Genomic DNA, 11,476 nt, shown 5'->3' with positions numbered 1-11,476 from the left:
CTTGATGACCCAACAGTGAAAATCCGTAAAATCTGTAAAAAAAATACTTAATAAATCGTGAAGAAAAGTCTCTCTAAAAATAAATGCAATGGTCGTTCTCCAGGACATGCAGCCATGCAGTAGCCTAATAGATGCCTGTTTAGGATTCGGGTCAGCGGCCCAGGGTTGTCCCTCCTCAGGAGACCAGTAGAGAGGAAGGTCGCCGGACAAATTATCCACCACCCACGTCCGTCCATGTCCCTCGACTGGCAGCAATCCCGCCCAGCAGGAGAAGGTCCTGCAGGACCTTCCCACATACCCCGTCCTAATGGTGTCCCATGGGGACGCGACGGGACTCTCGATGGGTCGCACAGGAATCTCGTGCATTGTGCGTCCCTTCCTCCCTCTTTTTAGGATCCTAAAAGGTGAGGTCCCCCAATTTGCCAGGGCCTCCTCGCGTTGGTCAACGCGAGGAGGTCCTCCAAGTCCTACTAGTAGGTGGAAATGAGTAGCGAAAAAAAAGAAAACCACTTTCCAGGTGACATGAATTACTTGCGGCCCAAATGAACGATGGTTAGGTACTAGGAAGATGGTTAGTACACCAAGAAAAAAAAAAAAAATGTACCTACCCAAAGGAATTTGTGTTTGGTACCAGGCTAGGTACCAGGAAGATGGTTAGTACACCAAAGGAAAATCGGAGGGGGACACCTCAGGTACCTTCCTTGTTAGATGCCAGCCCAACAGATCCTGCCGTTGGCCATCTATCGGCGAAAGAAGTAATCCAGCCTTGAGGGGTGGGTCCTGAAGGAACGAGACGCCGGGATCCTCCGAACAGTGCTAAACCCCCGGCGCCTTATCAGACTGAACCTAGACGCGAGCCATCCCCACATCCGTCCATCCGGTCTGACCCTTAATTTTCCCGGAGATTTCAATTTCCCGTTTCCCGTGCGACCGGATCTCTCGATGGCTCCGGGTCCGTGATAGGAATAACGTTTACGTGCCGTATCGGACACACCAAGGGTCGTTCCTGGAAGCCCAGTCAGCGGGAATGCCTTCTCTCCCCCAGGAACTCCCGGTGGGATTCCTCGAGAGCGCCCTCTCCAGGAGAAACTGCGAATCCCCGCATTGATAAAGGATGATTCATCCCCCTCCACTGATTAGGCCCAAAGATGGCGGACTACGTTAACGAGTACACCCAGTTTGGACCAGAGTTTCATGAAAGACACTTTAACATCCCCTTAAGAGGATGTGAAAAGCGCTAAGAAATTTATTGGCAGACTCTTTGATACCCTCTTAACACTATTTCCACCAAAGTTGTAAAAACACACCTTCAAAAATATTAACTTGACATTATTTTCAAAGTTTAATAGTCTTTTCTCAATTAATGTTTTGAGTTTTCGTATAATAATTATTAAATTTATCTAGCGGTATCATTTTCCTCCAGCTCATCGAAACCTTTTGGTCGAAATAGGCACACACAAAATCCCGGTAGGAATAGTGTTAAGGCCGGTCGCGCCACCCTTGATTTGCGGGAGACTTCCTAACTACGATCGGTTAATCTCGCGAGAGGGCGCTTCCTACCCATCCTCGGGGTCCAGGAACCCCACCCTAGGTAGAGGAGCCTTTCTTTTCCCGGATTCTCGTGACAATGTCTGCAAGACGCGCGAGCCATCAGCATAAAACGAGCGGTTTTATGAGGCGTAGCGAGTAGACGGTTTCGCGTTACATCTTCCTCAAATGCCCCGACATTGTGTTCCCGACTGCTAGAGCTCTTCTAGACGTCTCTCTCTTTCTCTTTCTCTTTCCTGTGCCTGGTCGTTCCCTCGTCTTCCAGAATCTTGCTCCCCTCGTCGCCATGGGCTTCCTCCTTGCGTTTGGCCTCTTCCTTTCCTCCCCTTTTTCGCCCCCTTTTTCGCCTCTCCTCGGACGGTCCTTTTACCTCCGTGATTTGCCGAGGAGGGCGCGGAAGGGCATCGCGACGTCCCGGCGTAAACATTTCCGAAGATCTCCCGGTTTTTATCGCCGCGCGGCTCGTAACTCCCCGAGGAAGGATGTAAAGGATGTAAGGGATGTAACTGCAGGTGTTCCGGACAACAAAGGCTTCAAGAATCGCGCGTTGGCCGCGACAGTGCGACCTTAAATGAACAATCGGACTGTTATTAAGGCGATACCGAATTATTTCAAATCTTATCAAGGTTGCAACACTCGTGAAATTTCATGGCCTAGATAAAGAAAGAAGTAATAAATTGTAAGAATTAAACTCCACGAGTGTTAGGACTTTCTTAACCCTTTGAACATGTGTAAAAAATGTCCAATTGTTTCGCCAGGAAAGGGTGTAAGGGATGTAACGACTTCAAATGAACAATGGGACTGTAATTAAGGCGATACCAAAGCGGAATATGAGGGGTTAATCCTTTATAAATACCCTGCAAGACGGGGGTATCGAATTATTTGAAATTTCACCCCAGGAATACGAACGCCTTAACTCTTTGGCTACTAAGAGCGCCTAAAGGCGCCTGACGTTTGGTCCAATATTGCCTGCACGGTCACATGAATTTCGCCCATACGTCGAAATGGCTCCGTGTTCAAAATGTTAAGGTGATGTAAATGTGGTCTCGTTTATGAGGCTTTTTACCCGAACTGGGTGTACAGAATTGTTTGAAACATTAGAAAGTGAATATGGAGGCTATAAGGAAGGTCCTGACCCTCCAGAAAATTCATCCTCCTTCGAGCTCGCAACCGCAACCATCAACGAACATTCGACCGTATCTTTCAGATGAAGAGAGTACGATCTAACCGTCTGGGCAGAAAGGAATTATCATTTAAAAAGAAAAGTCCGCCTTTCACGGGGACAAAGGAGTTGGAGGCAGACTTTGGTCGTTGGCTCTGGTCCAGCTTCGGAGTGCCCTTTTTTCGCGGAATCTTCGGCGAACAGGGGCGCTACAAAATGGCGGCGTACCTCTGGGACGAGCCGCGTTTTAACGATCACGTTTTGGTTATCGCACTCGTCGATAATCTATGCAAGCTCGATTATCGATAGGCGACCCTGTGCGCATCCCACACGGGGGAAGGAACTTCGTTAGGGCGGATACACATTGACGCGGAATTCTCAATGCGGACCCTAAATTCAGGGCGCGACCCCGACCAATGGAGATTCGATAAAAAGACGGGAACAATGAGCGGCTCCATTTCTCTAATAACAATAAATTATCCACTTCACCTTAAAACTTGATCATGGAGGTCCCAACGAAGGCCTAGAATCTCGGGAAATTTCATTTTTGTCGAAAAAAAACGTTTATCCAGGACAAGAAGCAGAAAAGAAAAAGACGTGAGCGTTCATTAGGGCCTCCATAATCACGTGTTAGTTTAAAATGGATGCCTAATCAATAAACATTGGTCCGCTGGCCTGGAAATCCAAAGAAGTCTCATGATTCACAGCCGTAGGACTCTTTCGTGCATAAATCTGCATAGAAAACGAGAAATTTAATGAAATTCCCTAGATGTACAACTTCTTCGGCGCGGAGGGCAGACAAGATGGCGGACGCGTCGCAGCGGCGCCAGGATTTACTTTGGGGGATCTCAGCCGAAATTGGACGGCTTTTCAGAAAGAAAGAAACATGATAAATAAATAAAGTGGAAAGAAGGACAGCCGGCTGGCCACGGGGGGAGGATTTCGGGGAAGAGGAGCCGGCCGTTAGAAGTTCAAGACGCGTTAGCGCGAAACTGTTTCGGCGTAATAGCCAAAGTTCCCTCCTCGGGTTTCCGGCTCTTATTATTTTATATTTCGGGTCGCGCGGCCCCTGCCGGAGATAACGGAAATTACATCTACGTTCCGCAGGGCCAGGAAACGGCCGTTAGCCGTTTCGCGGCCTGGCAAAACTTTAATTCGCAAGGAGGAACTCGATTCCGTCTAGCCGTAGCTTCCGGAACGCTTACAGGGCCCGCCATCTTGCGCCGCCACCTCGGCCGACGTTTACACCAAGGACATTATCGAATTCTATAAAGGATAGAGTTACCATTAATTATGAAAATCCATTCTAATCTGCCGAACTAGCTCAGCACCTAACCTCGGAATCATAAGATTTCCGTGGTACCGCCGAGGGCGCTCTTCATTTCTCGGGGAGCCCGTCAGAGTTCCTCAGTCTCAACGCGACACTGGACGCAGCAACACCAGAGAGCGGCTTAGAGGTTAGGAACGCCCGGATAGTAGGTTACAAGCCGGCCTTAACCAGGAATTAATATCGATAAAATGTATACGATGAGCTTAACTGTACCCTTGCAATAAAGTAACATGCTTCACTGTTTGCGATCTTTTCCTTTACATAAATTATATAAATATTATCCTAAATATTTTGACGTTTTATATATATATATATAGAATGGTTCTTCATATCCCCTTAATGCGTCTCCGATCGGAGGGTCCTCAGTTTCAACGCGACACTGGACGCAGTAACACCAGAGAGCGGCTTAGAGGTTAGGAACACCCGGATAGGAGGTTACGAGGTTTATCCCTCGGTATATGAAGGTTACAAGCCGGCCTTAACCAGGAATTAATATCGATAAAATGTATACGATGAGCTTAAATGTACCCTTGCAATAAAATAACATGCTTCACTGTTTGCGGTCCATTCCTTTAGAGGTTAGGCGAAGGCGCGAAGTGCGGTTAAAATTCGTCGGAGCCTTAACATTTCGGGGCAGTTTTTTTTAGCAAAGGGGAGCGAAAGCTCGATCTCGTTTCGTTTTGCAAAATGCAGTTCGAACCGAGAGCGAGCCGCGAGCCAAATGCAATTCGGCGAGGTGAAACCTTTTTATTTAAATTCCGCGGAATCAAGCCGATGCGTTTTTCACGTGCACCGCGGAGTTTAATGTAGCGCGGAGAACGTATATCGCGTATGGAATTAAAAGGAATAAAGCAAAATAAATAAATAAAACGGGGAAAAAGGGGAAAAAAAATACGAGGAGAGAAAGTTCCCACCACGCCCGAAATAACAAAATGGCTGCCTCCGATACTGCGACCGGAAAATGGATTCCGCACTAGAAGTGGAACACGAGGGATTTACGTGCGAACTGGAAAATGAATTCTTTCGGGCGATAATTAACGAGGGAAGTTTTTCGGCAATAAAGCATCCCGAGCCGCGCCGTGGCTGGCGCAAAAGTGCAAAACTTTCCGCTCATGATGTTAATTATTGTAACGTAATCTATGTAAAGCTCCGCGTTGGCCGTAAGTCGTAGAAACGGCCGAGCTGGTTACCGATTTGCAAGGAAAGGAAAGAAGTATCGGCAGCGTAGGCATTTAGAAAAATCTTCTTTATCGACGTCGATCAAGTTCCTCGAGGTGTTTCACTTCACCTTAAGTCATTTGACTGAAATCATCGATTTTTATCAAATCCAAACGGTTGCCCGAAGGAAAGAATCAAAGATGGCGGACTTAAAGCTACCTCCCTCTGGAAAGACGAAAAATGATGAAAAAGTGTAGACGGGATTTATTAATCCAACGACGTGACAGACGCCTTATCGGGAAATATCGTAATTTCCGTCCCTCGGAAATCAGCGACCAGAGGAAGGGCGCAAAAACCTCGCAAGCGGGAAATCGCGATCCGGGGAAAGGAGAGGGCGGCAATATAACCCCATTTTGGATTCGGGCCAAGGCGTCACCGGTTATATTATGGCCATTACGCAGGGAACTTATCCTAGACGCACGTCCCGCCATTCCATTCGGCGAGAGCTCGTTCCACGGACCGCACCAGGGCGGACGTGTCGGGAATTCTCGCGTTTGAATTTCCCGCCGAGGCGCGGCCGATCGCAGCGCCGCGGTAGTCCCGGGCATCAACACTATTTTCATAGAAACATTTTAATGTTTCGACCATGAAGTAGTACAAGGATATATAACGCCAGGATCTCAGATGTTCGTTGATCTAACGACATGTGCGGCGCTTGCGGAAAATAAGGGAACTAGCGGACGTTAACTTTTAGTTGCAAAACTTCACACAGGGGGCGTCCTACCAACGTAAATGACTTAAAATGCATTTAATCCCGCGATTAATGTACGCAAAGCTAAACGACAACCCACGGATGATACACAGAACGTGATGCTTTTAACAGCGACATAAAGACTAGCGGACGTTAACATTTAATTGCAAAATTTCACACAGGGGGCGTCCTACCAACGTAAACGACTTAAAATGCATTTAATCCCGCGATTAATGTACGCAAAGCTAAACGACAACCCACGGATGATACACAGAACGTGATGCTTTTAACAGCGACATAAAGACTAGCGGACGTTAACATTTAGTTGCAAAACTTCATCTAGGGGGCGCTCTCGGCCCTAGGTCGAAAAAAGTCTGAAGATCTTGGACCCCCTAAAGTGGCGACGCTTTCAATACATGTCATTGCATCTCCTCGTACTACGTCACGGTTTGAAGATACTTAATTTCTGCTATTATTTTATTCATTCCACAGGTTAGTACCATTTTAATCCGCCTACATTAGAGTTAACAGAACTGAAGTTGGCAACCCTGGACCACAGGAAACCACCCCGAAGAGCCGACGAAGGAAGTGACGGCGAGGAAGCCGCGTTTTACGGCAGTGGAGGGCGACGCCTTGCGGACCGGCTAACCTCAAAGTCGACCTGGACGTGCACGGCGTTCCTAACCTCCATGCAGAGTCGAGATGAAGAGCACCGTGTCGTTCGGGCGCAACTCGTACTCCCCCTGGCCCTGAAATTTATGAAACGTGCAGTCGCCGTTTGCCCTAATGTTGTACACCATTATCCCTAACCTCACACTCTCGTCGACGTCCCGAACACCAGAAACTTCAAACTCTATCCCATGATCATAAAGGCCTCAAAGAAGGTCCTAACGCCAACGGAATTTTATTTCATATAAAAAAATGTTCTAAATAACTACATATTTTTTAAAAATCGGCAGTTCACGTGTATCAGGACCTTACACCTGCACATCTTCAAGGTAGAAAGTTTGAAACGATTAGATGCACTGAATTCAACCTAGAGTTTCATAAACGAGACCTCTTTGACGCCGCTTCCACGTCGCCTTAAGGGGATGTAAAAGTGGCATCTTAGAAACTTTTCTATGAACTGGGTGTACCGATTCGTTTCAAACTCTATACCATGAACCAAAATTCCTCAAAGAAGGTCTTGACGCCCATGGAATTTAATTTCATATAAAAAAATGTTCCAAATAACTATAAATTAAAAAAAAAAAATCGGCATTTCCCGAGTGTCAGGACCTTAAAGCCTGCACATTTTCATGTCGCAAAGTTTGAAACGATTAGGTGCACTCAATTCAGCCTAAAGTTTCATAAACGAGACCTCTTTGACGCCGCTTCCACGTCGCCCTAATGGGCCCCTACTCCCAATCTGGAAGATCACCGTCGTGGCCGCCGAAAGCGAGCAATAAAACCGAGCTCCTCTTTTCTAATTTACGAGGCCGCAGAAAAGAGGGTTACCGAGAAAGCGCGAGAGGGCGAGAAGTAGCACAGAGAGGGGTAGCGAGGGATAAAGAGGCATCCGCGAAACGTCGGTATTATCATAATAATGGCGGGAGCCATCATCCTCCCCGAGGAGGGGCCTCCACCCAGGGATCCCCGTCCTAATAGCGGACCGGCTTGTACATTTACAAATTTAAAATGATAATTCCCCGGTGGGAGTGGCCCAGCCGGAGGTCGTTTGCGCCCTTTCGCCGTCCAGGGGGTGATTCCCCTATTTTTCCGACCAGGACACCTCTCCTCCTGGAGGCGCCTTCTCGTCTTCTCAGCGACCCTCTGCAAAAACTCGGCCCGATCCTCAGGAACCCGGCATTAGTCATACGTCGAGAACAGCCGCATTTCCTCGGCTCCGTAGCCATCAAACTTTCACCCTGGCCCCCCAAAGCCCCAGGTCCTGGAGACGCGCTTTAAGGCGAAGTGAAACACGTAGAGGAACTTGATCGACGTCGATAAAGACTTTTCTAAATGCCTACGTTGCCGACGTTGGTTTTTACGCAGTCGTGAAGTAAAAAATGTATTTCAATTATGTCAAGAATTTCTGAAGAAACCTCTTTCGCAAGAGGTTCGATGACGATATAATCCAATGTAGTTGAGATATACATACTATGAAATAAGTCGACAATACATACACACGTAGAAATGAAAACAGCGCTTTAGTAATAAATGGTGTTCGGCTACTGGGACGTTTTCGATCACTTGTACATTTACCTTAATGCAATGGTTTTCTCACATATATAGAGAGATCCTGCACTTTCCAAGGTACCTTTAATCGGTGAAGGAATTAAATTATTTACTCACCAACAAGTCCCAATCTGCATCGTTTACCAACACCAAAATGCCTGGACGTCTAAAAAATAAAGTTTCCCTTCCGTAGGTCTTAACTTGACGATAAGCTATAGTGTGAATAGTGTAAATTAATTCTTGACGATGCAGTCTTATTAATGATAATGCAGAAGTTATTACGATATGATAACAGGGGATGAATTAATATCGACTCGTTCCATTTCCAGTGAAACACTCGATTACTACTGGAAAATCTGGATATAGTTCGGATTTCCACCGTAATTCTCTTTTAAAGAACGCTATCTACAAGTTTACCGACTCTCCTTCGATAACCAATTAGCAAAGAAAAACTTACGATATTATTCTGCTTCTTGATAAATACTAAAGTCATTGCGAAACGAATGGATCATTGGAACTTCTTTATAAACCCTAATTGTTATAATTTCTCTTCCGCTCGATAGATAAATTCTCAACGGAGTTGTTATTCCGTTTCCCATTTTAACCATCGGAGGTTAGTCTACCTATTTTCCTATGAACCATCTGTTAGGTTGGTTGAAAACTACCAGGATAAATTTCTAGTACACGACGGAATACTAAAAACATGATCGATAATAGTCTGTAATACCAAAGGTAACTTTTTGGTCCTTAAACTGCAACGCCATCTCCCATGAGGTGTACGAACCGTTAACCCAGTGTTGCCAGCCGTACAATTATTCTAATATTAATACTATTATTTTAGTAGGAAATGGAACTGGATAACTTTATTATCAATGGGTACTTTTCTTTATATTCTTCATTTTATTCGCAAAGACTTATGCTTCGTTAAAATAGGGAACGGAATTAACCCGTTCAACTTTCGATACCAGTTCATTTTCGGTATCAGAGTTTATTCCGTGTTTAATTTCTAGGCGCCCTCCAAAATATTATAAACGAGTACTACAACTATATATATTCGACATCATAAATTATTTAATGCAATAAATTGCATTTCCTAACCTTCATAAATACAGGCAAAATTTTTCTTGAAATACTCGAACGTCTTAATTTATGCTATTATCTTCATTAAATTAGATTGTACTATTCTTTTAATCCGACTATACTAGAATAAACGGAACTAAAGGCGACAACACTGTGTTAACCAAAAAAACACGTCTAAAGACGCATACACATTTGAACGCTACCCATGTGAGGCATTCGTTCCGCCTCGCCTTGCCTCGTACGCGTTCAGATGTGTACGAACCTTGAAAAGAAACATTAACTAATATTGAAACTCACACCGTGTCACCTTGAATAAAGAGCTCCGGCCTCTCCTTCAGAAGATTGTCCTTAATCCAGAATATCAGTTTCCGCAATGTCCCTGTGACGTTGGAAAACATTTAGATATCCTCTAACGACCGAAAAGAAATACTCGACTACTTACATTTCTGAGTGCTAGGCAAATCGACCTCGTAAACTTTCTTTTTATCGACCAGAAGTTCGGCACCACCTCTACAAAGTATGAATTCACGGTTTATAAGACTTATAAAGTAAATAATGTAAGATTAAGTCATCCTAACCTGAATTCCAACGTTACATGCAACGCAGAACCGCCGGCCGACATGTCTGTTGTTAACGACTATTTATTACGAAGTTATTAAACGCTGCAGAAAGGACGACGATCGTTAATTTGATTTATTAACCTTGAAACGAAGTTCCCGCCACTTTACCGAAGAATTTAACCGACGCCATGAACGTAAGAGAGTATAGACGGCGTCTATGCCAAAGAGGAAGGGGAGACGCGCATGAACAACGGGAAGCTAGCCATCAGGGGGTCTATTACGTAAGGCAAATTGAGCGAAAATGTGAAGAATGAGTAGCTGACGGTATTACGGAACGTTTTTGGTGGTGAAAATGCGAGACCATTCATGTGAACTGGGTCGGCAGACATTTTTAAGCGAAATAGTAAAACGTACAAGAATAAAGTGCGTATCGTTTCTAAATGAGCAAAGGTTTTATTGGTCAACAAATTTCCAAGATACAATGCGCCTTTCGCAGGAGTACATTGCAAAACTTGCTGGACAAAACCTTCGAGTGTATATAAAAGGAAACCCTGACGGCCGTGTTAGTAAAACTGACCATGTCTCCATCGTACTCTAAATCCGAGATTTATCTAACTCAAGTCGTGTAAACCCGGATTAAAGTGTTGATTGAGAGCGCTATGAGATGAGTAACCACAATACGTCCAAAATCCTCGATAAATGGGGAATTACCCAACCCTGATCATATTTATCGCGACGAAGAATCATTTTCTTCAAAATCGTGCTCATGGAAAATTTTCTTCATGCCGAGAATTTGTCGTGAACATTTCCAATAATTTCCATACGTCCAAAGACCTCGACAAATGGGGAATTACCCAACCCTGATAATTATAGCAACGAAGAATCATTTTCTTCAAAATCGTGCTCGTGGAAAATTTTTTTCTCCATGCCGAGAATTTGTTGGCAGCTTTTCCGATAATTTCCATACGTTCAAAAACCTCGACAAATAGAGAATTACCCAACCCTGAAATTTATCTCTACGAAGAATCATTTTCCTCGAAATCGTGCTCGTGGAAAATTTTCTTTTCCATGCCGAGAATTTTTTGGCAGCTTTCCCAATAATTTCCATACATCCAAAACCTCGATAAATAGGGAATTACCCAACCCTGATATTCATCTCTACGAAGAATAATTTTCTTCGAAATCGTACATATATAGAAATCTGCATTTCCATGCCGAGAATCAGTCGGCAGCATTTCCGATAATTTCCATACATCCAAAAACCTCGATAAATAGAGAATTACCCAACCCTGAAATTTATCGCGACAATGAATCATTTTCTTCAAAATCGTGCTCGTGGAAAATTTTCTTCTCCATGCCGAGAATCTGTCGGCAGCATTTCCGATAATTTCGCGTCCAGTGGTTTCCATCAACGGGGATTTTGTCCGAGTCTTCCGACACGTCGAGGACGACTCTTCACCAAGTAATACACGTTATTAATTGTACAAAAGACAATCCTAGTAGCGATCGAACTTGGTGATAAAGTAGCTTTTTAGACTCGGATTAAACGTGTAGGATGATTGGTGTACTTTGTACAGTGGAATGCGTGTATGTGTGCGCCAGGTCCAAGCCCGTTAATAATAAATAATGCATAAGCAACTTTACCGCATAAAGAAGAAAGAAAAACAATC

At 44.7% G+C, this 11,476-nt stretch overlaps 1 protein-coding gene across 1 annotated transcript; it reads right to left on the bottom strand.

Annotated features, from left to right (window-relative positions):
* Positions 1 to 6,562: 6,562 nt before the first annotated feature.
* Positions 6,563 to 9,977, bottom strand: LOC105703501 (ubiquitin-related modifier 1). Its single transcript, XM_023433975.1, has 5 exons — positions 9,825 to 9,977; positions 9,689 to 9,756; positions 9,544 to 9,625; positions 8,284 to 8,332; positions 6,563 to 6,698 (listed from the first exon to the last, which is right to left on the bottom strand). The coding sequence occupies exons 1-5, from the start codon at positions 9,866 to 9,868 to the stop codon at positions 6,630 to 6,632; spliced, it is 312 nt and encodes a 103-aa protein (XP_023289743.1). The 5' UTR covers positions 9,869 to 9,977; the 3' UTR covers positions 6,563 to 6,629.
* Between the last annotated feature and the right edge of the window lie 1,499 nt (positions 9,978 to 11,476).

Source organism: Orussus abietinus, unplaced genomic scaffold (assembly GCF_000612105.2).
Source record: "Orussus abietinus isolate OABI.00-Male unplaced genomic scaffold, Oabi_2.0 scaffold83, whole genome shotgun sequence".
Taxonomy (NCBI): domain Eukaryota; kingdom Metazoa; phylum Arthropoda; class Insecta; order Hymenoptera; family Orussidae; genus Orussus; species Orussus abietinus.
Note: the sequence above shows the minus strand (reverse complement) of the source record. Positions and strands in the feature narration are given on the sequence as shown.

What these genes read in the sequence shown, in the direction of transcription:
- LOC105703501 (XM_023433975.1), bottom strand. Translation starts at nt 9,868, where the DNA reads ATGTCGGCCGGCGGTTCTGCGTTGCATGTAACGTTGGAATTCAG. An exon ending in TTTGCCTAGCACTCAGAAAT is followed by an intron (nt 9,626 to 9,688) that starts GTAAGTAGTCGA and finishes CCAACGTCACAG; the next exon opens with GGACATTGCGGAAACTGATA. An exon ending in TTTATTCAAGGTGACACGGT is followed by an intron (nt 8,333 to 9,543) that starts GTGAGTTTCAAT and finishes TTTATTTTTTAG; the next exon opens with ACGTCCAGGCATTTTGGTGT.